This window comes from Mustela erminea, chromosome 9, assembly GCF_009829155.1.
Source record: "Mustela erminea isolate mMusErm1 chromosome 9, mMusErm1.Pri, whole genome shotgun sequence".
Taxonomy (NCBI): domain Eukaryota; kingdom Metazoa; phylum Chordata; class Mammalia; order Carnivora; family Mustelidae; genus Mustela; species Mustela erminea.
Window position 1 is genome coordinate 17,059,486 of NC_045622.1, and position 24,293 is coordinate 17,083,778.

General features: G+C 52.0%; 1 protein-coding gene across 2 annotated transcripts in view; it reads left to right on the forward strand.

Annotated features, from left to right (window-relative positions):
* Nucleotides 1-3,498: 3,498 nt before the first annotated feature.
* Nucleotides 3,499-24,293, forward strand: part of SORL1 (sortilin related receptor 1) — a 147,599-nt gene continuing 126,804 nt past the window's right edge. Inside the window, exons 1-2 of one of the 2 annotated variants that reach the window (XM_032359124.1) lie at nt 3,499-3,826; nt 18,894-19,010. In XM_032359124.1, coding sequence (XP_032215015.1) covers nt 3,551-3,826; nt 18,894-19,010 — 393 coding nt within the window. In that variant the 5' untranslated portion in view covers nt 3,499-3,550. The remainder of the gene's footprint in view (nt 3,827-18,893; nt 19,011-24,293) is intronic. The other variant, XM_032359125.1, reaches the window with a different exon arrangement.

Below are 24,293 nucleotides of genomic sequence, written 5' to 3' on the forward strand. Positions count from 1 at the left end.
AACCTAGCCTGGGTGCAGAGGGAGGCCTTTGGAACTTGGAGGACGAATAGGAGTTGGCTAGGCTTCGGGGGAGAGGGTGGCGGGGGGTGGTAAGCAGATAGATCCTGGCATTTGGGAAGGTGATAAGGGGAGAAAGAGAACAGAAGTTCAGTTAGGCTTCTGGGATTTTTTTCCCTTCTTAAGGCCGTTCTTGAGAACTATTTATTTATTTATTTGTTTGTTTGACAGACAGAGATCACAAGTAGGCAGAGAGGCAGGCAGAGAAAGAGGAGGAAGCAGGCTCCCTGCTGAGCAGAGAGCCTGACGAAGGGCTCGATCCCAGGAACGTAGGACCATGACCTGAGCCGAAGGCAGAGGCTTAACCCATTGAGCCACCTAGGCACCCCTTTGTTAACTATTTTAAATATGATGCCACCTGAATAAAAATGTGGGGCACCAAGACCTCTGGGTGGTTTCTGTCTAGCTTCATCTCCAACCTGAGCTCAGGATGGCTTAGGATGGGCAGGACAGAGGAGGGCAGTTTAAAGTCTGAGGAAAGGCTCAGGTCTTTTTTATATAGCTGTGAGACTAGCATTAAATTCCTATGCATTTTGATTTCCCTTGGGATACTGCAAAGCATCAAAAGCAAGGCCATGTAGTGGGGACAGAAAGGGATGAGGGCACTGCCTCTGTCCACATTGTCTCCCCAATGTTGAGGCTATTTTGGAGGCATGGAGGAAGTGCTGGCTTGTTTACAACACAGATCCTGTTTTGAAGCTAGGAGGGACATGCCGCTGAATTGCACAATTCAGCTCCCACCCCTACCCTGGGTGGCCTCACCTGGGGCTGCTCCCATCTCATGCTCAGGTGGGCATCTGGAAGGGGGCAGGGAATGATCAGGGCTTCAGGATCTCTTTTTATTTCACATATGAAGAAACCAATGCCTAGAGAGGCGAGATGAGCAGGACAAAAATCACATGACCACTTGGTTGCAAAGCTGGGCCTAGAATGCCTGTCTCCAATGCACCTGCCCGTAATACTTCTATCTGCGGCCTTTACAATTGTACTTATTCTATCTCCATGATTCTGATACTCTTGAGCCGTACTGTGTGACAGATAGGGATTAAAATATCTTTTTTTTTTTTTTTTTTTTGTCGGTAAGAAAACTGAAGCTTATAGTGTTTATTTGGCCAAGTCCTCAAAGTTAGAAAGTAGTTCTCCTAACTCAAAATTCAGCGCGTTTTCCACTCTGCCCTGTGCTTAGGAGGCACACACGATCTCAGGCTTTGCTGATTAACCACTTGAGAACGGCCTGGAATGTAGATAATGACTACAGAGGAAGACTTTCAAGGAGTAAATTAACCATGTTTGAGCATTCTTGCCAGCCCTCCAGCTTCCAAGTTGCATATCAAAATCAAAAATCAGCAAGTAGCTCTCCCTGCAAATTGCCATCTGAACCTCAAACAAGCAGTTTGTGTGTGTGTGTTGGGGGGGGGGCGTGTCTCTTTGTCTTCAAATCCACGTTTAGGGGACACGTGTCTCTGTTTCCTGCTGGGACGCTGACCCTTGCTCTTGCGGAGAAGGCTGTCATTAACTACACATCGGCAGAAACAATAATCGGATCATCTGTGGGGTGTTGTGACTCTAGCCACATTCCTCTCATTTTCCCTTGGGGGTTAGATGGGGGTAGCAGCGTTTCCACTGTTGGTCCCGGAGGTGGCAGGGTGGTCCCCTCCTGGTAAGGTGGCCCTGACAAGACAATGCTGGTCTAGATTGCGAGTGGCAGTTGACGGTGGTTCCGTGTCTTTCCTAGCGGATAAATGATTTGCTTGGTAGGAAGAGCTGGGTGGTTCTATGATGATGTTGAGGTGGACAGAAATTGGGGTGTGCGGGGAACCTGACTCGGGGAGAAAACTGGAGTTGGGAAGAGGAAGGGGACTCCACATCCTGAGGCCAGGTTCCCCAAAAGTCTGGCTGGTCTGGCTGGCTCTAGGGTGGGGGGGGGCGTGTTATCGGGGAGGGTGGCAGAACTCAGGGTTCAAGGAGGTGAGAAATGGCTATCCCTCCATTGGCAGGGTGGTGCTGGGCACGGAAGGAGCCCCAATAAGCTAACCAGAGAGGACTTTGGGGCAATGGGTGAAATCAAGCAGCCATGGTTTGTTGAGAACGAGGAGCATTTGGGGGGAGCTGAACTGATCACCCCCTCCTCCCTTGAAACCAAGGACTTTTACAACCATAGCAGTCTTCTCACCTTTAGCCCTGTTCCTTCTTCTGTCTTTAGTTTTATCAGAAACCAGGATCTGTGTTCAGAGCACCTTCAAATATAAAATGGAACAGAGGATAGGCCATGGTGGATAGGCCTTGGCCCTTCCTACAAATCTGCAAAAACATATTTTATATTTTACCTTGGGTGTGCCTCAGCAGTTCCCACTGCAGGAGTAGTATCTTGCAGTTCAGAGAGGGTCTGGATCCTCAAGCTGAATTCAGGATTAAGGTGGGTCCCCTTCACTCCTTGAGGGTCTGTCCCTCCTACCCACAGTGACAAGCTTTACAGGCTTGGAGATTTGGAGCAGGTGCGGAATGCAGGCTGAACGGACTCGTGAATATGTCCATTTTGCAGCCACGGTAGGCTGGCTCCGTGCTGGGTCACTCTGCAGGGTCACAAGCAAGCCCCTGAACCAGGCCCTGGGTTATGCACAGGTATTCTCGTGTGCAAGGAACCCTGTATAATTGCGTACCCGTCGGGACATGGCAAGTCCCTTGTCAGACATACCCTCGCTGTACTGCCTCTGTGCAGGGGGCACAAGTGACTGTGCTCAATGCCCGAGCAGTTTAGCTTGATCCTGGGTAGTTTTGGGCTGCGGCCACTTCAGGTACGTTTTGATGCCCAGAGTAGTAGAAACCATGTGAGTTTCACAATGGGGGCGGGTTCATCCGGCTCCTGATTTGCCGGCTGCCGCGTTCTGCGCGTTCAGAGCGAATTTTCTTTGGCTCCGGGCTGTCCCTCGGAGGTGGGGATGCGACGGGGGCCTGAGGAGGTGGTCCCAGGGCCGGACGCGACCCGGGGCTGCTGCAGTCGGTGAAGGAGACCCGCCGCGGTTTAGGACTACCTCGACGCGACCCGGGACAGGAGGCAACTAACTCCGGGGAAGACGAGCGAGCCCCAGCCCAACTCTCGATTGCCGCAGGGCGGACGACGCGGTGCGCCCGCCGGCGGGCATGGGGACGCACCCCAGCGGGCGCTCGCTGCCTTGACCTCCCCATCCCCGCGCGGGGGAGGGGCCCGAGCGGCGCCGAGGCCGCCGAGCGCGGAAAGTGCGCGAAGCGGACGCCGCGGCGAGCCGCACACGTGACGGCGCCGCGCCGAGCCGAGCGGGACCCGGCGGCGGCGGCTGCGGCGGCGGCGGCGGCGGCGGCGGCGGCGGCGGGCGCAGCGGGGCGGCCCCGAGCGGCGCGGGCGGCCTGGAGCCCCGGGAGCGGCGCGCGCGGCCCCAGCCCAGCCGCCGTCCCGGCCTCGCGCTGCACATTCTCTCCTGGCGGCGGCGCCACCTGCAGCAGCGTTCGCCCGAACATGGCGACACGGAGCAGCAGGAGGGAGTCGCGACTCCCGTTCCTATTCACCCTGGTCGCGCTGCTGCCGCCCGGGGCTCTGTGCGAGGTGTGGACGCAGACGCTGCCCGGCGGCCGCGCGCCCCTGCCCCAGGACCGGGGCTTCCGCGTGGTGCAGGGCGAGCCGCGCGAGCTGCGGCTGTGGGCGCGCGGGGGGCCCCGGGGGGCGGACGAGAAGCCGCTCCGGAGGAGACGGAGCGCTGCCCTGCAGCCGGAGCCCATCAAGGTGTACGGACAGGTGAGCGGCCGGCCACCCACCCGCCTCCCCCCAGCTCTCTCCTCTCCCCGCACTTCCTCAGCCCCGCATCCATCCTCCGCGGCCGCCTCCCAGGTGCCGGCGCCCCTGGGGACTTCCCGGCTTGCGTTTGTGTCCCCGTGTCCCCCCCTACCCCCCCGCAGGAGTGTGACCATTCGCACTTGAATTGCATTCATCTTTCCTTCTTCCTGTCGATTTTAGCAAACGTCTTCCAGGTAACTCGCGGGGTGCAGTGCCCATTTCCGCAGGGTGTGTGCACACCCGTGTAGTTTCCAGCAGGTAGAGGAGGGGTGCAGCTGCATGTTACATGTGGGTGAAAAACCGGGTTTCTTTAGTGGGCCGTCAGTTGGCAGTGGAGGCGAGAGCAGCCTGCAGTTGCAGTATACTTACACACGGAGCAGTGAGGGGAGGGGGACTCCATGCCGACCGTTTTTACCCACAGTTAAGGTGGGCAAACCTGAAAGCGTGACTTTCTTGCTCTGCCCAGAGCAAGAGGAGTGTGTGTGTGTGTGTGTGTGTGTGTGTGTAAGGGCTGGATTTTGTTGTTGTTTGTTGGGGGAGGGAGGGTCTGTCCTTTCTTTCCACCTTCCCTTTGGAGATACTGACTTTATTTTTGGATAAGAAAATTAACTCATGGCCCTTAGGGATTTGAGACTGCAAGAATTTGGTGGGCATTGTTATTCAGCAAATGATTTATTTCTGTCCAGGCAATGGGCTTATTAGATCATGAGTAACATGAATTTCACTTTTATGGCCAGACTTACTGCTAGGAATAGCAGACCGAGTTTGTGGGTTAGTATCGGCATTGGCAAAATTAATTTGACCCTGTTATCGCCTCATGAGACTCCTAGCCCTGTGGTTAAGGTTGACATCAGCAAAACTAGAAGGTCAGTGGGGAAGAAGAAGTGGGACCAGAGGAGATGGTAAATGACCCGGTTTCTAGAGTCAAAATGTTCCCATTTAAAGCAGAAGTTAAAAGGTTAGTGTGAATTCTGCCCCTCTTCATTGATTCTCTTTAGCCATTTCTTCAGGAAACGTGGAGAGTTAAATGTTCAACCCTTAGAGCCAGGAAGGACCTTATAAACCATCTCACTGATTGTGCCATTTTGTTGATGACCAAACGCTGGCTGGGAAAAGTGAAATGACTGGCCCAAGGTCACGTGGGGCAGGGTTGCCTGCTGTTTAGTTTTTGTTGGCATCATCTCAGTGACCTTTGGGTGATCAAATAGTTGCCCTCTCTTTATACAATGCTCCCTAAATAATTCTTTTCTAAAATAAAAAATATATGGCTCTTAAGGGCGTAGGGGCTGGTGGTATGGGTGGGAGCACTTGACTTGCATCTACCACCAGGCCCTGGGAAGATCATGTGCAGAGCAGTGTGTAAACTGCTGTGGGCCAAGGCTGCTGGGGCCTGCCTGCCGGCTCCGTTTGTGTCTGGGTCCTGACCTTCTTCCCCTCTGCACCCTCATGAGAGACTTCTTTTTGTATGTGGAAAAGAAGACAGCAAGGTCATCATTCTCGCCTGGGTCGGCAGCATCCTGGTGTTGAGTAGGGGAGGGAAAGAGAGACTGCCTTGTTCACGGAGCCTTCCTGGCCATCCAGCTCTGCTGTGGGCTTGAGTCAGCTCTCTGGGGGCTGGGAGCAGTCAGTTCTTCCTGGAGCCCAGGTCCCCTGCCGCTGTAGCCTTGGCTAAGGGTAGAGCATCCCAGTCTGAACAGTATACGTACAGGTACCATTTCTTCCTTGGATTTGATTTGTGAACCAGCCCGATTGAGTTTGGTTCAGCTGAAGGATGGAGAGCTAGCTGTTGAACCAGTAATGAGGAATTCCTACCAAGGGTGAAGGCCCAGGGCAGTGTTTTCTCTGAGGGCCCAAGATTAATAAAAGAGGCATTAACTTGAATCTTCAAGGATCTCAGTTAGATAGAAGGAAGAACTTCCTGGTCCTGGGCTTTCTGCCAAACACATCTGACAAAGCCCCTTTAGGCTGCAGGTGCAGGAGTCAGGGACTCCAAGAGGGATGGTGTGCCCCTCTTGGAGCTCTCTTCGGAATGAGCTCTCTAGCAAGGGTGACCATTTGCCTCTGTTTTCTCTGGGACAGACCTAGTTGATAAGTTGTCCCTGCTGCTTACGAAAGCGCTGTCCTCACTCTTCCGTGTCAGAACGCAAAGTAGAAATCATACGGCCATTCTGCTTCTAGCTCTAAGCCAAGTTCCGTTTCATCCCCTCTCCGCTTTCACTTTTTCAAACCTGAGGAATTGCAGTGTTCTCCCGTTGTATCGCTTGAAGGGAGTGTGGCTGTGAATAGAGATGCGCGTGCGAAGGGCGGGCGGAGGAGCGAGGGAGGGGAATTTTTCACCCCTGCTTTCAGAAAGTTTACAGTTTAAGGCACAGATAAAGCAGGTGCGGCTGTAGACACGTGCTGGACGGGCCCAAACACACAGGCACAATAGAGGGGAGTTATGGCTCTGTAGTCGGGCTTTAGAGGGTAGTGTGATATGGGAGGGCACCGGAGATGGTGGGATAAGGTCAGTGGGCTCAGACACTCTGCAGCTTCTTGCCCTCTGACCTTTGAGTGAGGTTAAGAGGATGCCTGGCAACACAGATTAGGGCTGGAGGCAGAGGCTGCCTGACCGAAGAAGCTGGAGGGGTGACGTTAAGGCCACCAGCTTCGGGAAGGGCTTTTGCAGGGGGATATCTGCCTGCTGCTGAGAAGGAGCCCGGTGTAGGCATGTCGGTTCTTTTTCTTCGGCTCCACTAACCTACGGAGTAAACCAGGCATGGTTCTTGTGATCGTTTTTAATCTTCGTGTTCTCTAATGTGGGGGACTGGCTTCTGCCACGATTCCTTGCGGACATGTTTATAATAATAAAGTCTGGTAAGAGTAGTGAACACAAATTGCTGTGAGATATTAGGACTTTTCTGCCCAAGTTCAGGGGTTAGAAGTTGCGCCCCTTCTAAAGGGGGTGGAGTCCAAGAAGGGGGATTCCATAATTCTTGCCACACGGAGTTTCTTTTCTGACTTTGTGTTCACTCCATGCCTCTGTAGCATCATGTTTGCTTTTCCTCAGCCTGAGATGGTCTTCCCCACTCCTGTGTTGGCTTGCAGAACCCCTGTTCCCTTCTTTGGCAGCCAAGGAACACCTCCTAGGATTGCCGGGCTCCAGTGGGAAGAGTTCTTTTGAGCTTGGTTACAGCACTAACAGCCTCATGTCATAATTGCTTGTTTGTCTCATCTCTCTCTGCTCCTTGAGGGCATGGATCAAGCCTTGTTCTTCTCTGTGACTGGCACTGGGGAGGCCGTTAGTGAATAATTTGTGGACCGACTGCCCACTTGGAAGAAGAGAAGCCTGGAGGGTAGGAAGCACATGCAAGTTACAGAAAAGGTATTTATAAGAAGGACCACGGTGAACCCCCAGACAGAGTGAAAATGAGTTGGTTCTCTCGGAGGTGAGGATAGGGGAGTCCTGATTTTGCTGTGCTGTCCTGAGGGTTATTTTGAATAAAGAACTGGGATTCTGTTGTACAGAATCCTCCCTTTTAGGGCCATCATGGTATTGCTAATGGTATTGTTTTGGGGAAAAATCCTTTGGAATGAAGCGCAAAGCCTAACAGGATTTACAGGTTTGTTTTCCTTCCAGTGAGCTCTCTCTTCATAATTCCTGCTTTTTAGAGGCCAGAAGTATTCAGTGTCCTGATTTGAGACTGAAAAATAAAGTGTCTATTACAGCACGAGGCCCTGGGACAAAGAACCTCCTTTGGGGATGAAATACCGTGTAGCTTTAGATCTTTCTCGAGGAGATTCTTACATGATACACTTGCTTGGGGAAGAATTGGCTGGTTGATTCTGAAGGTAGGATGCCTGACCTGTTTGCTTCCAGAAGATGAGAAGGCAAAGCATGTGCTGTTTCACATTGGCTTCTACGTAGGTGAGGAGTTGCTGGGCATGTTGGGTTGGCTCGGTAAAGAACGTGACCTTGAAAAACTTCCCGGTTCCACTTGGCGTCTCTTCTTGCTGCGTGGGGGCTCTTTGCTCAGTCTCTGGCTACCGTTTAGTTCAATCAGGAGCTTGTACGTCATGGGGGATGGTGGGCAGAGGCTGTGAGAGGTGACGGGGAGGGGTGAGGAGACGGGAGATGTAAACAAATGCAACGAAAAGGCGAAAAGGCGTCCAACATGTCTATTTAGCCTTCAGGAGGTAATACATGTCTGCAAGATAAAATATGTATGAGAATACAGTGAGAAGTAAATTGCCCTCTCTCTCGTGTCCTCCGTTTATGTGTTTCCTCTTCTCAGTTGGCAACTGCTATCCTCTGTTTGTCTGCATGTCTTTCCAGAAACATTCTACGCATGTAATGGCACAGAGGTGCAGAAAATTCGGAATTGGTAAGATCAGTGCATTCCGTGATCCGTAGCCACTGACAGCATGAATGATGAGGTTAACTCTTGCTCCATGATGTGTTTGTGGCATTCGACTGTCAAAAGTAGGGAGTTCCGTGAAGTGTCCTAGAGTAGGGGGGCTTGTTTCTTTCCCTCCAGGCCTGGGAAGGAAGACGGCTTCTCATCGCACTTCGAGGCTTCCTGCAGGCCAGGAGAGCCACCTCATGGCCCTGGTTCTGGAGCAGGCTGCTGGAGAGCAGTTCCCTAGAGGCGAAGAGCCCAGGTCTGTGAAAATGTCAGAACCAAGAGGCCACAGATCTTGCTTTGAACTTGTGTTGCTTTTGGGAATGGTTTCTTTATAGTCTGTAAAATAAAGTTAATGGTATGTGTAGTCGATTGCTTTGAGACCTGGGATCCAGGAGGCCGATCCTAACCACAACTCGTGTCCCAAAGCCAAAGGCTGATGTCGTCGGGTCCTTTCATTGTCGTACTTTTGGTCTGTTCCTCCTTAAAGATGACAGCCGTCTTCGTGTCATCCTCGTGTCATCCCAGAGCCACAGACAGACGGAGCCAGCCGTGTCCTGTCCACCGTAGCGGACAGACAGGAACATTCTAACGATCTGGAGGGGATGTTTAATCCAAAAGGGAACCTCGTTGCCTTTGCCGCGTATTTTTAGCCATTTTATTAAAGCACCAGTTTACTTTCCTGATTAAATTTGGCTTAGGTGAATATTAAAATGAGCTTGTGTTCTTCGAGCAGCCGATCTGTGAAATGGCTGGTGTACATGCGTTCAGGGAAGCCTGTTTGGCATTTAGAATTTCCAACAGTACTTCAGATGTGGGTAATGGAGAGTTTGCTGCGCAGAAATGGATTCAAGCTGAAGTATTACACTAACTTTTCCTCCATTTTTAAAGATTTAGTTGTGGTGGAAAGGGAAGGGGAGCTCACTACAATTTTGGTTTGAGTGTTTGCGGCTTAGTATTTCTTTAGACGTGGTCTGGCCTGGGACACCTGGGTGGCTCAGTGGGTTAAAGCCTCTGCCTTCGGCACAGGTCATGATCTCAGGGTCCTGGGATTGAGCCCCACATCAGGCTCTCTGCTCAGCAGGGAACCTGCTTCCCCTCTCTTTCATTCTCTGCCTACCTCTCTGCCTACTTGTGATCTCTATCAAATAAATAAATAAAATCTTTAAAAAAAAAAAAAAGTGGTCTGGGCTGCTAGGGGTGAGGTATTTTCTTTGTCGAGTGCAAAACCTTCCTACGTATCCTGTAGGGGCACCCAAATCCATTGGCAACAGGGCATATTCAGTCCAGCCACGTAGATGCAAAAATCAATTTCCCTCAGTTTAAAATGAGCCACAGTTAATTTCGACCTAATTTATTGGTTTATCGACCTGTGGACCTAGGGCCTTCGAAGAAGTGCCACGGGCTGCCTTCTAGCATTGAAGTGGCTGAGAATGCTATAAATCAGGAAGGCAGGGTCGGTGCTGCTCAGCTTCAAGATCTGGGTTGCTCCTACCTTATTGTGAGCACCCCCTCTCAGGTTTTTTATTATCCCACGAGGAATGGTCTGCGCGCTTTGGGGTGGATCCCATAAAAACAGGACTTCATAACAATCAGGACCGCCGTGGGGAGTTAAAAATGAGCACAGCATTCTGTTACCCACTGGGTCGATGTTAATAAGAATGGTGACCTCCACGATCGTATCACTGCTGCCGGCCAAGAGCGGAAAGACCCTGTCTTCCTGGGCTCATGGCAGGTCTTCTAACACCGCCTTCTCTGCTGTTCCGGAGACGCTCTCTGTCTGTGTGGCCCAGCGTGTCCATGAGTACATATGGCAGTGGGGGACTTGAAACGGGGCCGGGACGACGGAAGAATTCAATTTATTTTCTTCACTTAATTTTAATGAATTTAAATATAAGTGGAAATGGCCACATGTGGCCGTGGGCTGCTGGGTTGGAAGGCATAGCTTTAATGAGTGGCGGGTGGCCTGCTTTTTCCAGTGTTGGGCACCCTCTGCTTTGCCTGGGAGAGACACTGAATTTGCAGCAGAGGCCTGTGTATGTTCCCCCCGAAAAACAGCTGGGCTAAAGCAAGAGTTGAGGGCTGCAGTCTGTAGCCAGGTTTCCGTGGCTGTGGACTGCCTGGGCAGGTGTTTGGAAACAGTGGCCTCTCCTGCATAGGTCGGAATGCATCAGTGGCCGTGGACGATCAGGGGGTTGCAGTATTTATCTGGTTGGCAGTGGCGTGGGGGGGGGACCTCTGCACGGTTGCCTCCTTCCATCAGTCACTTGGGTGATGATAAAGGCTGGTCTCTGTGCCTTCACTTTTTTTTTTTTTAAGATTTATTTATTTGCCAGGGGGAGAGAGAGAATGTGTGTACGAGAGAGCCCAAGCAGGCAGTAGGCTTGATGCAGGGCTTGATCCCAGGACCTGAGCCGAAGGCAGATGCTTAACCGACGGAGCCCCCCACGGGCGCCCCTGTGCCTTCACTTTTGATGTGGCCTCACACACACAGCTCCCTTGGACCAGGCTTTGCTGGCGCGGTGCATAGGCCCGCACGTCTGTTGAGCAGTGCGTGGTGTAAACAGTGCCTCAACCCTGGAGCTGTCTCCTCCCGCCCCTGCCCTCCGCTTCCTGCACGCTTCCTGACTCCCTGCAGTGGAGCTGGCTCTGTCTGTCATCCCCGGGACCCTGCAGGCTGACATGAAGACAAACAGCGCGGGCCTGGCCGTGTGGCCTTCATCACTGCACGGAGCCTCCCCCCTCACCCCCGCCCCCTTCCCGGCTGGCCCCGTAGCTTAACATGCCGCTGCTGTTGCCGCTGCTGCAAGCTCCTGGCTCGGAAAATCGGGACCCTTCACGATGATTTATCCCTAGTCCCCTGAATTAGATTAAAAACACAGCTACGAATTCTCAGAAAGGCAGGCTGATGTGATTATGTCCCAAATCTGAGTGGCAGACGAGGGCAATAAAAAGATGTACTTATGTCATAGGCATTTTGGGCCGGGTGGGGGCCAGTGTGCTGTGTGTTATCCCCCCCACCTTATTTGGGGTTTTAAATGAAGAAAGTGAGTAATATTGCTTCTGTTGCTTAGAAAGGAGACTAACCTATGTAGTAGAAACTTTCTTTCCCTGAGTAACTATGAATCGAAGTGGGGAAGGGGGTTAGGGTGATAGTCATGTTATGTAGATGTGGATTTGAGCTATTGAGTATTTCCTGATGGGGCACTTAAGACTCTAGTTGGTACGGGGGTGAGATCCATTTTACTCTGGTGGACTGGGAAGCTTAGTAGTGTTTTGATGACATTTTGAACTCCTAGGAAACCTCTCTGTCCAGAAGAAATCGGGAAAAGCTGGGAGGATCTCATTGAGCTTGGAGGGCTGGGGTTCAAAGCAGCCTTGGGTCAAAGGCTACTTTTGGAGGCTGTCACTGTAGACACTCAAGTGGGTGCCATTGAGATGGGTCATGGGGGGAGGGGAGGTGAGGTCCAGAGAGTAGAGGAACCGGTTTCCCATTAGCCCAGCCGTTCCACGTGGGTCGGCCTGGGGACCTGGGAAGAAAGGCCGGTGCCGGCCGGCCCAAGGATCCCCACAGAAGACCCCGCTGATGGCAGGGCGTGAGGACCGCGTGGAGGAGGGCGCGTGGCCTGGGAAACTGTGCGAGTGTTTGGGGAGACTCGAAGTGTTTGAAAGCCTTCTTTGCAGAATGGGAGGCTGGGCCCCCGGGCCTTACCTCCTCTGTATATCTTTAATCCCCTGAAGCTCTCTCACTGAGAAGTCTAAAAAGAATCCTGCAGCTCGCTGTGCATGAGGCTCGCTGGATTGGGCAAGGCATCCGCCCGGCTGGTGGTGGTGATGGAAGGGTTCTTGCACAAACGAGGCTGGGACTCTTCAGAGGAGACAGATGAAGGAGGGTTGTGGGCTCGGATGGGGTGAGAGGCCGGTCTGCTCTGAGCTGGGGGGTTGAGCTAGCAGTGGGGGTGCGGCAGGGGGGCTTCCAGCAGGCGCCTTGCCCTCCTGCAGCTCTGAGAGCATCCTGTATTCCCGGGGATTCAGCCGTGCTGTTGGGTGGCATGGGCTCTGCCTCCATTAGCTTCCCTCAGCGTGGTAAGGAAGCCACCAAGAAGGTGAGGGCTCCATGCAGGATTTAAATGTGTTCCTTTGGGGCAAGGAAAGCGCTAGAAATCAGTGCCCCCGCCCCCAACCCATGTGCGGCAGCCTCAGGTACCCCTGAGGCCTCTAGCTTCCAGCCCTGGTGGAAAACGTTCATTTTTCACATGGAGTTGTTTTGTGAAGAATGGCTTCTTCTGGTGTAAATGACGGGCCACCAACAGAAGGCATTTTGAAATTCGTGAAACCTGTTCACAGGTAACCCCTCACTGGCTGCTTCTCACAGTCCCATAAATTCAGGAAGATAAGAATTACCCTCCTCGTTTCACAGACAGGTATTTCGAGGCTCCAAAAAGACGTTGCCCCGTACCGAAGGCTTTGCAGCTAACGAGTCTTGGAGACCAAGACTCAAACCCAGGCCTGTGGCTCGTCTCCAGTGGCCTGTGGTGCGTTTGCCTCTCGTAAATATGACAGTGAATGCTTTGCTTTCAGCCAGGGACCCACAGCCTGGGTGCTGTGAACTCTCTTTTCCCCCTTGAAAGCCTAGATCTCCCATAATTCTGCCCTCCTCTTGGCTCTCCTGGCTGTATTTATTTTCTTGTAACTTTTCAAATCTGACAGTCCCCATGTCTCCCCTGTTCCTGGCTTTTGCTCTGCTCTCGTCTGGGTCCAGTCTTTCTCCTTCATCACATTTTCTCTAACTCGTCTCCCTTTTTCCTGTGGTACCTGCTGTAGGTCATGTCTTCAGTCTTTGGGGCAGTCACACACTCTCTCCCACACGAAGTTATGCCCCTGGCCCCAGAAATCCTGTTTCCTAACACCTAGCATGGTGTCTGCTGTATAGTAAGGGCTCCGTATGTATTTATGAATGAACGAGGGCGGCGTACTGTTTATGGTGAAACGGCGGGCCCACAGAGGAAGGGCAAAGAAAGTGCGTGCGGTGCAGCCTGCAGAGCTCTTGGAAATGGCCTGGGTTCGCAGGAGCATCCTCATTTGAGGCTAACCCTGGCCTAGGTGCTCAGCAGCCAATTAACAAAGCCCAGTTTGGGGCTTGCCGTCACCTCCAGCTGTCTGCCCTGCTCTGGGGTCCGGCGGGACAGCACCTCTAACTCTGTCTTTGGGCTTAACCTTTATCTGCAAAATAGTGGACATTGGTTTAGATGTTCTCGGAGGTTCCTTCTGGTCCGATGTTTTCTTCTTTTTCTTATTTACCAACTGGTAAATGAAGGGGTGATTGTTTTCATGACAGGGTTTTTTTCCCATGTTCTTTTTAATAGGGGGTCCTCCCACAAGAGCAAAGCTGCTATTAGCTCAATGACAAAGGGGGGTTCTTCAGGAGGGGTGCCACCTACAGAGGTCAGGGGTGGCTAGATTCTGCTTGCCGAGGATCGATCAAAAATAAAGGTAGCTCTCTCTGGACTGGTGTCGTGAGTCCGTGAAAATAGGATTCTCACCCTTTTGGGAGAGAGAAAGCGAAAGACATCCATCTGCTTACCTACCTACCTACCTGTCTTCCATGACTTAACCATGACTATGGTTAAGGAGATGGTGGTGAAATGCTCCATTTTATCATCCGTGCTCATCCTCTCTTTGTTGGCTCATCTGTAGAATGGGCAGCCCGAGTTAGTGAAAGAGGTGTGTGGGTGAAGCAGCTCCTGCAGACCCAAGTCAGGTGCTCCAGCAGCCTGTCCCTGAGCAGGCGCTGTCTGCAGGGAGTTCTTAAACTAGATTTTAGCTCTTCCTCAGAGGTGGAGAGCCCAGCGAGGGTAATGGTTTGCTAAATATAGTGAAGACACTGTCCTGAATGGGGACACGGAGGGGCCGTTTGCCTACCTAGCATTTAGGTCGTGCAAATGGATGGTCTGAGAAAACCTTGTTATCCTTGGACCTCGGGAGTCTATCTTTGGTTTCCTGAGCCTGTCCTGACATTCAGAGGCTTCAGCAGCTGCCTCTGTCCTCAAAATTGAAGGACGCGGTACGTGTTTTCTGTTTCGTTGCAGAATTTTAAAAAACACTTCTTCGTGTTTCCCTGCTAGTGAGGGAGGCAGAGGAACGAACCAGACCGCCTTGTTTGTCCTCCTCGTTCTGGTGAGAAGCTGTGCAGGCAAGGGAAGGACCGCAGGATGTGGGTGTCTAGGACATCCTGATCTTCGGGTTTGACTGATTCTCAAGAGGCGATGGCAGAAGAAATGAATGGTGAGGACGTGGGGCCTGTTCCATTAAGGACCCCATCCTCCTGAGTAAGCCTCAATCGACTCTACAGACTTTGACAGTTTCATTATAAATATCTCATCACCGGTCAGACTTGCAACACCGCGTTCCCCGAGGCGTGCTCTGCACACCCTTGACAAGGGGAGAATTTATTTCAAAGCCTCCAAGAGTGCCTGGCACCCAGTAGGCCTCAGTGCCTTCGTCAGTAAGCGAATGCCTGAGCCATCAGTCCCTCCATACGACAAGCAATTTATTTGTGCTCCCTTCTATTTATAACAACCCCGAGCTTGGGGCTTGGGTGGCAGCAGATTCTTTTTCTCACTCTAAATAATGAGGCAAATCATTTAACCTCTTTGGAACACCAGGGGGGCTGAGAGATAGCGTGGGGGTGGCCGGGACCGAGGTGTGTTCAGAGTGAGGCTGGGGCTGGAAGGGGGTGCTGGCCCAGAGCTTGTGGCCGTTTCTGCAGCCGGGGACCAGGGGCCAGCGAACGGGGACCGGGAGGCCCGCGGGGACGCCGCGGCTCTGCAGATGCCGCTGACAGCCTTTGAAGGATGGCTTTGGCCAGAGACCCACTCCTCAGCCCGTCTCCTCTGTGACTCATTCGGGCTGCATATTTTGGTAGCGGGAAGACTGAGATGAAAGACACCGTTCTTCAGAGCGGGAGCTCCTTGGTATTAGACGAGCACCTCAGAAGTGTGATCTTCTTGACAGGTCACAGAAACAGGCTTTTAAAAAAAATTATTTTAAAGGATTTTTAAAAATTTTATTTATTTGGCAGAGAGAGAGATCACAAGCAGGCAGAGAGAGAGGGGGAAGCAGGCTCCCTGCTGAGCAGAGAGCTCGATGCGGGCCTCGATCCCAGGACTCTGGGATCATGACCTGAGCCGAAGGCAGAGGCTTAACCCACTGAGCTGCCCACGCGCCCTAAAACAATTATTGATGCAAAATTCACATAACATTCACCACTTTGACTTGAATAGTGCAGTGGCTTTTAGTCCAATCTCGGTGTTGGGCAGTCACTCCCCCCCCGCCCAGTTCCATCACTCTAAAATAAAACCTGTCACTTGTGCAGGGGTGACTCCCTAGGTCCCTTTGCCCCCCAGCCCCTGGCAACCACCAGTCTGCTTTCCATCCATAAGGATTTATTGATTCTGGATCTTTCATGTATGGACTCAGGCAGTCTTGTGACCTTTGGCGTCTGGTTTCTTTCAATGGCGGACTGTTTTTTGAGGTTTGTCCACGGTGTGGCATGTATCAGATCATGGAGTTTCAACAACTACCCCAGATACCCAAAGACGGCCTCTCCCCAAAAGAGCGGGTTTCCCGGCTACCTCTGGTTGGATCCGAGGGCCTGCTGGTAGGAAGGGGAATGGACTAGATTCACTGCTCCCCAGAGAAGGTGCATTACAGACACCCGGAGCGTCTCTTTTAAAAAACAGGAATTATGGAAAGTCCCCCCACCCCCCCATCAGAGAGGGATCTAAATCAGCATCTCTGGAGTTGTTCTCTGGGCTGGGTTTGGGCGCCCCAGACAGGGTGACCTCTGGGGGCATTAACGACCAGCCGGTGACCAGCTGAGGCTTCAGGGGCCTCCTGGACACGGTGGGTTGTCAGTGATGCTGTTTCTGTGTGCAGAGATTTTGGGGGCCTGTGATTTTTTTCTCTACCTTCCGAGGGGCGGTTTCAGGCCCTTCCCTGCTGCTTGGACCGCTCCAATGAACTGTGTCTCATTTATCAAGTCCTTTTTTATTTTTTTAAGGTGTTTCACCAAGCTTGCCCTCGGCTTCCTTTGTCAGAAAGCCCTTGGACCTTCTGTGCTTGTCCTTTGCGCTGCTCTCCCCGCTTCACCCCTGTTAGGACTAGTTGAGGGCCTCATAAATCTTGTGTCCTCCGGGGAGAAAGACTTCAGCATGTAGCCTCAAGACCTCGTTCCCACTCTCATCACTGGAGGCTCTGTGGCCTGCTCAGAGCGTGACTTGATTGTCACCCGCCAGGGGGACCGTTCTGAGGTTGCCCGCATCACATGTTGGTGGGCTCTTTCATGCCAGAGCCCGAGAACTCGGGTGGCCCTTCTGGGTGCCAAATCCTTCATGGTGTCGAAGTTTGATATGCTCACTCTATGTTCCCCTCTGGTTCTAAGTGTGAGAATGTTTCTGGAGGGTGAAGACTTTAGCCTGAATTCCCAGGGTACTGGAGCTATAGGGCTTCTGATTTGTAGCTGCTTCTAGATTCTTCCCAGAGGCATGAGCTGCAGGGGCAGACGTGGGAGAACGTCCAGAAGAACATGGGCAAGGCTGGAGGAAGGCCTCATCAGCGCGCTGGTGGAGATTTCCTCCGCTGGCTCCCCCCCGGTAGCATTCTCAGGTGCATTATTTACTTACTTCTGTTTTTCATTTGTCCCTCTCTCTCCATGCGGCCCTGGACCTATCTGTGGGAACAAGAAGGCACATTTTGGAATGACGTGTTTTCCTAAAAAATACGGAAAGGTCCTTTTCTCTACAGAGGTCTCATTTCAGGAGTTTTCCAAAAGCATTCGGATCCTGGATCAAACGCAATGCAGGCGCTTAAGAGCCAGAGCAGAGTAGTTAAGGATGAGGTCCTTTGTCGTCTTGTTGGCCAAGTTTGTGGCACAGGTGTTTCCCTTCTCCCTTGTGACATCTGGGAGCACCTCAAGGAGGAGGGTGGGGAAACTTAGGGCGGCGGCAGGACGAGGAATAGAAAGGAGAAAGGAGAAGGGAGGAGGTGTTCTGCTGCAGAACGTCCATGGGAAGGCAGCTCATAGGGCACGTCCATGCAGGCTCGGACTTAGCATCAATCCAAAGGTGAGCGTGGTGGGGGGATCGGGCAGAGGCTCCGTGGAGCCCAGAAGCTTGGTTTTCCTCTATACTGTGCCCCGGGTTGGCCGCTGCTGGAAGAGGCTTCTCCCAGACACGGCTTAGCACAAGGGAGCGTGCATGTTCCCGATTTCGGGGGGGCTGTGTCCTGATTCTGACTATTAACAGCAGCTCTTGGGATTTTTGTTTGTGTGGTCGTCGGTTTGCTCTTCACACAGAGCGGGTGGAATGTTAGCTCAGGGCTTCTGAGACGCCGGCCCTCGGACTGTCCTTCCGTGTCTGGTGAAGGAGGAAAACTAAAAGGAATGGAGTTAGTTTTTCATAAAGCAAAAGTGTCTCAAAGAACTTCTTTATTCCGAGATCGATCCTTCTTCAGTTTTTGGAGTTTAACTGTCCTTTTGTGAAAAAATGATGGTGATTATGGTGATCCTGCTGCTCAGGAGGGCTAGTTGCGTAATGGGTGGACCCCAGAAGCTCAGGGTGTAAAGGGATCCCCCACTGTGGGGAGTTCCAAGTGAGTGTTACTGACCAGTGGAGGGCTTCCTCACTGGGGATGTGGGCTCCTTCCTTCTTGTGGTTCCAGTCTCGTCCGGGCTCTGGAATCCTGCATGGGCCCTGCAGGTGGGAACGAAGCAGAGTTCTGACAGGGGCTGGGGCTGGCGGCCTTCCCTCACGTTTGGTGGCCAAAAGTCAGTCCCAGGCCACACCTCACTGCAAGGCAGCCTGGGCACGAGTCTGCTCTGTCCCCAGGGAGCAGAGAAAACCGGTTCAGAGAACAGCAAGTCAGGCTCGACACAGTGGCTGTTTTTGTTAATGTCCTTAACCGGGCAAAATAGACTTGGCCGACCAGTCCTGTGTTGGCCTTTCTCATTATTTTTCATCTTCCTGGTTTACAAAACTCAGAAGTCTGGGAACTACTGTTAGCGAGAATTCGAAGGTCATTTCTGGGGAGTCCTGGAAAATATTTCCTTACTTGGGACAGTTCAAAACGAATTAAATAAAACTTGTACCATGATGGTTCTCTCTTGTTCCTCCGTGCGAGGAGCTCAGCACCTGTCAGCCGGACAGGGCACCGGTTTGAATGGAGGTTGGAAAGCGTGTGGTCTTTCTGGCCGGTGCACTTTTTCTGAGTGAGGAAGATGTGTCAGTGTTTTGGCTTCAAGGCCTTAGGAGCGCATGTCCCACGTAGGGGTTAGGGATGAAAGTAACTGGAGATTGGTTTACGCAAAGGCAAGAATAAGCCAAGACATGGTTATGCCAGAGAGAGCCTGGGATTTTTTGCAATCCATTTGTATCCAAAATGCAGGGGATTTGTGTTTCTTCTTGGGGGAAGTTGTGTCTTGTGGAATCTGCACTGGAGGAAAAATAGGCCACCCTGGTCCCCTGCTCCAGATCCCAGAAGCTTAGCTATTTCCGAGTGACAAAGGAAGAGAGAGAGTCTTGCTTTAGAATATCATGGCCCTCACTCATTCTGGGTCCTAACTCCTGTGTCGGTTTGATCTCTTTCAGGTTAGTCTGAATGATTCCCACAACCAGATGGTGGTGCACTGGGCCGGGGAGAAGAGCAACGTGATCGTGGCATTGGCCCGGGACAGCCTGGCCCTGGCCAGGCCCAGGAGCAGTGATGTAAGTATTGGTTATGGTCTGGGCACTCCTCGTGGAGGCCACCAACCTGCCCTCTTGGAATCTGGCGGGGTTATCGTGCCAGCAAAACACAAAAACAAAAACGAAAAGTGGTTGATTGGAGACTGAATGGACGGGATACATTTTACAACATGGAAGAGAATCTGGAAAACAATAAATACCCCTTGTCTGCCGAACAGAGGGAGGCGTGGGCTCTTTTGCAATGAGATCCACGTGACATGTGGTTACTTTTGTGAAGTGATAGGGTTTGAGCTGGGTGGTTGGGTCTGCTCCAGAAAATGCCAGAAGCACGTTCTGGGCCGAGTTGTCCGTCCGCCACAGAGCCTAATGGGACCCCTTCCGGTTGGGTGGGTTCTTGACAACCTGTGCTCCCACTCTCAGTTTTCACAGTTGGCTTCTATAGCATTTGAGTTTAGGTGCTTTGAAGATGAGAGACCAAGGGTCACAGACTGAAAGGCCCCTGAGAGACCAGGTGGGTAGTGGAGGAGAAGCCTCCCTCCCTGGTCCCTACACCCTTTCTTCTGGGGAGGAGAATGGTTTCTCCCATTTCTTTTGAAGCGTGTGGTGTTCTGGGACAATGTGTCATTTTCCCACTTTGGTAGACGTGCCAGGTTCAAGAAGCATTCCTCTGCGTGTTAATTTGAATGTGGCGATTGATCCTTGGTCGCTGTGTCCAAGAGAGGCTAGGAGGTAGAAGGGATTTGGTGCTCGTGTGGGGCTGCTGTCATCGGTCTCGGCTCTGGTTGCCGTGAAGGGCCCAGTATTGCCAGATCTGATTTCCGAGAGGAACTCAGTGGTCTGGGTTTTTACATGAAAACTGCTGAGTCTTACAGGTTGGCAGCTTATGTGTCGTTTGTACAAGTACTGGACGGGCCAAGTTCCATCCCCCTGAGGGTCAGAGCTGGTCCTTGGGTCCCAGTGTGTGTGGCCCTGGCTCCAGACGTCCCCTTGTGGGAAGAGGGGCAGCCCTGCCTGGGGTCAGGGACTGACGTGCCAGCAGATGAAGCCTGTGGACAAAGAAACACAGTGGGGAGCTTTGTTCACTCTGCTCCCTGGCCAGAGAGGGAGCCTCCTAGTGAATTTGCTAGCGCTGTCACATCAGCCCGAAGGACACCCTCGAGATTCTGGAGTAGAGACCTGGTCCCTGTGAGAGCCCTGTCTGTGTCCCTGCTGGGTAGCTTGCATGTGCGCCGAGGGAGACACCTGGAGGTAGCACTGGGGGCCGCTTTCTAGCAGGTTCCGTGGAGGCAGCCACAGACAGGGAGGGCGGCGGAAGGGCTGTGTTGCAGACCTTTGTCCCATGCGGCCGCTGAGCAGGGGCTGGTGGGAGCCATAGTCAGTGACGGCCAGTTTGGATATCGTGTTCTGGAGCAGGGCTGGAACTCCTAAGGGCCGTGGGCACCTGCGTGTAGACTCAGCACGGTCCTGGCCTGCGTGCCCCTTCATGGCTACCCTTCTGAGCTCAGGAAATAGCTGCGGGCCCTGTGCTGTTGAGAAGACTGCCTTTGGCTTTTCATATGTTTAAAAAAATTCTTTGTCTAGGTAAAATATGTGTATATATTTATATACATGTAAATTATAAATATATAAATATATATATATACATATATATACATATATATGTATATGTATATATATAAATGAGATAGGTAAAAGACCTTAAGTGTTGTTTTATGGTTTTGCTGGACAAACAGGAGCCTGGAGACATTGAGTGGCCTGCTCGAGGTCACGCAGCCTGTCTGTGGGAGGAGGGCGGCGGCTCTGGAGACCTGACCATGGGCTTGCTGTGTGAGGGTATCTTGTTGCCAGCAGGACCCCCTCCTCTGCGTTTCAGCCCTTGGAGTCCTGCATCCTGGGAGCCTCCTCAGGCCAGGGTGAACCTGTACCATTGGTCTCTCCACATGTGGCCAGTCTGCCCAAACCCCATTCTCACTCTGTCTGAATACTTGGGCGTCTCTTACCGAGAAGCCACTGAACGTTGGACGCAGTACACCATCCCATAATGAAATATGCGATAAGATTGCATGGAAGGGAAACGCCGAGCTTGGAGATAATAAATGGGAGTGGCAGAGGTTTCTCTGCTGTCTGTACACAGGCTGTATTAAAGACTTGGCAGCTGAAATGGAGATGTTCTGATGCGAAAAGTTAACATAGAAAGAAATTATGACTCAGAGACCAGAGCTGGTGGTGCGGGCGTCGTGGCAATCCCGACTCTCTTGCGAGAAGACCGGGAGCCCGGCTCGTAAGGAGGCCCCATCAGCAGCCCAGGAGGGAAGGGATGAGTGTCAGTGAGGAGCTGTGTGAGTGTTGGAGAATGGCCAAGTCATGCATAATCAGTACATTAAAAAGGGACGGATCTGGAAGCTGGAATCCCGGAGGGTTTGCGTTTCAGCAGGAAAAAAAAAGCCAAAAACTGTCCTGATGAACTAGTAGCAAGTGTGATTCCATGAAGGGCGGCAGCTGCATTCCAAAAGGAGGGCCATCGTTTTCCCTGAGAAGTCTGGCCGATGGAAGGAGACATACATATTGTTTATCTGGAGCCTCCCCATGTCTCTTTCTGCCCTCTCCTGATGTATTTTGCAAAGGTGCAACTTCATTGGCCAAGGAGCTCTCTAGAGATTGCGTCCCCTGGAAGGTCTGAATCGGCCAGGGAAGGTTTCAGGAGTGGTAGGACTCCACTGTCCACTGCCTTTGCACCCAGATTGCTGTGACATTATGATGCCCCCCCAGGATGGACTGGGGAGCAGGGCCAGGACTGGCTAGCTTGCTAACAGGGCAGACCTTGGGAGCCCATGGAGCTGTTGTCTTGCTGAGCTCTGGCTCTGCAATCAGAACGGCTGGGGTTGAATCCGGGCTCTGCCGTTCGTTAGCAGTCAGACCTTGAGCCGAGTCAGTAACCTGCTGTTGGTCTTCTCATTTGTCTGTGAGATAATACTTGTAAAACCTTGCTTGCCAAAGTGTGGTCTGTGAATCAGCAGCCGGGGGTGTTTTTCTGGGAGCAGGTTAGACAGGCAGAATCTCAGGTTCTGCTCCAGACTTCCCGAGCCAGAGTCTGCATTGTGACCCACGTTGTGCCGCGTGCTTTGTAGGCGTAATACCGTTTGAGAAGCACTGGTGCGAAGGAGCTGCTTTCTGTGCATTTCCGCCCTTCTTTCCTGCCTCCCCGCCTCCGCTGTCCCTGCTGCCTCTTCCCCTCCTTGCTCCTCTTCCTTCTCATTATTACGGTGTTTTAAAGGGGAAAGAATTTATTGGGTTGGTTTGACCTGGAGAAGAGAAGGCAGGTCGATGAGTCATCTACAAGAGTCTTGAGGTATAGGATGGGCCCTGACATACTTACTCTTAGCTTCTATTCAGTGGAAGCCATAAAGAGATATAGATTGTTTACAGGTGCATATTAAAGAACAGTTTTTTTTGGGGGGGGTGTTTTTAAAAATATTTTGTTTATTTATTTGAGAGGGACAGAGAGAGAGAGAATGCACACAAGCAGGAGGAGGCAGAGGGAGAGGCAGGCTCCCCACTGAGCAGGAGCCCAATGCGGGACTCGATCCCAGGACCCTGAGATCATGATTGGAGCCGAAGGCAGACGCCTAACAACTGAGCCACCCAGGTGCCCCAGAATCTGTGTTTTGTTCAAGTTGGTGTTTTACCCCGTCTGTTCCCCACTCCTTCCGCTGCCCAGCCTGGAGCCCCAGTGTACGATCACCCCCGTTAACAGAGCAATGCATGTCCGTAGCAGACAGCATTCTCCTGGGAGGGTAACTTGCAAGAGTGGACAGACAGCTGGACCGGTGACTGGAGGAAACCCACTACGTTTTGTCACTTCCTCGCTGTAGGACCCTGGGCTGGTCTTTAACTTCTCTAAGTCTTGGTTTTTGTCATAATTTATTTATTTATTTATTTAAAGAGTTTATTTATTTATTTGACAGAGAGAGATCACAAGTAGGCAGAGAGGCAGGCAGAGAGAGAGGGACGCAGACTCCCTGCTGAGCAAAGAGCCCGATGGGGGGCTCGATCCTAGGACCCTGGGATCATGACCTGAGCCGAAGGCAGAGGCTTTAACCCACTGAGCCACCCAGGCGCCCCAGTCATCCTTTAAATGGAAATACTCCCTCATTCACTCACTCACTGGTTTATTCATGTCACTCTCTTTTATACGTCTGTGGGACACATTCATTTACCTCACTCCGTGGTTTTGAATCACATGTAATTCCAGAGATCTTTACTGAGGACGTGTGATATTCTGGGTACGCTGAGGGAGGCAGAGTTTTTAAAGATGAAGAGCAGTAATATATACTGAAAAGTGATACCCTAATACGACTTATAATCACCTCTGTGCTTCTAAGGAGGTAACTCCCAGTGGAGTATCAATTTGGGGAATGTTGGAGCTGGAGGGGGCCGAGTTCCCTTTTTGAGAAGCCGTCTGTTCCCTACATGTGACATCTGAACCTAACAGGGCCCCTCCATGTCTGTTCTGGGGCAGGAGACTGGAAGTGAGGAGGGATCACTTTGTCTTTTTACCCACTGAGATCATCTGTGAGCTTCTCAACCTGCTGCCTTTTAAAGCTCCTTTGATGTCAGCCCCTCCCTGCTTGCTTGGTAGTTGGGGACACACGCTGTGTTGTAAGCATGACGTTCATAATGAGGTTTCTGCCACTGTGGCCCAGATACTGGCAGAGGCTCAATCTGTGCTCTTCTAACCTTTACATCTAATAAATATTAACACCCCGTGTGCGTTCCCGCTTCCCTCTGTACCTGCCGTGTGAGTTCATTCTTTACAAGGGTTATTGCTTACCAACATTTGCACATTTACAGCAAGTATGAAGGCCACGTCTTTGCCCGTCTGGCACTTAGCACAGCCCCCGGCTCGCGACAGACCCTTTGGATGTGTTTGCTGTGCCATCAGTGGGCCCTGGTGGCAGTACCTTTCCTGGGATGAGCCCAGCCGTTCCCGTTCTTGTTGGGATTCACCTGTCATTTTCCTTTCGAACTTAACTGCAGTCCTAACTAAGCCTTTGACTGTCAGCCTTGTTTTTAATCCCCTGATTATGTTAATTGCACGTCGCCTAGGTAGTCAGTCTAGGTGCGAAACACCTGGTGGCTTCTATCTCGCGTTACCTGAGGTGTGATGGATTTGGGATTTCTGGCTTTGGAGGCAGGCAGTCTGGATCACATTTCCACGCCTCTCCTTCCCTTCTTTTTCTTTGGCAAGCAGCTAATCCCCTCAGCCCCTGCGGCCTCATCTGTAAAGTGATTTTAATAACTGGC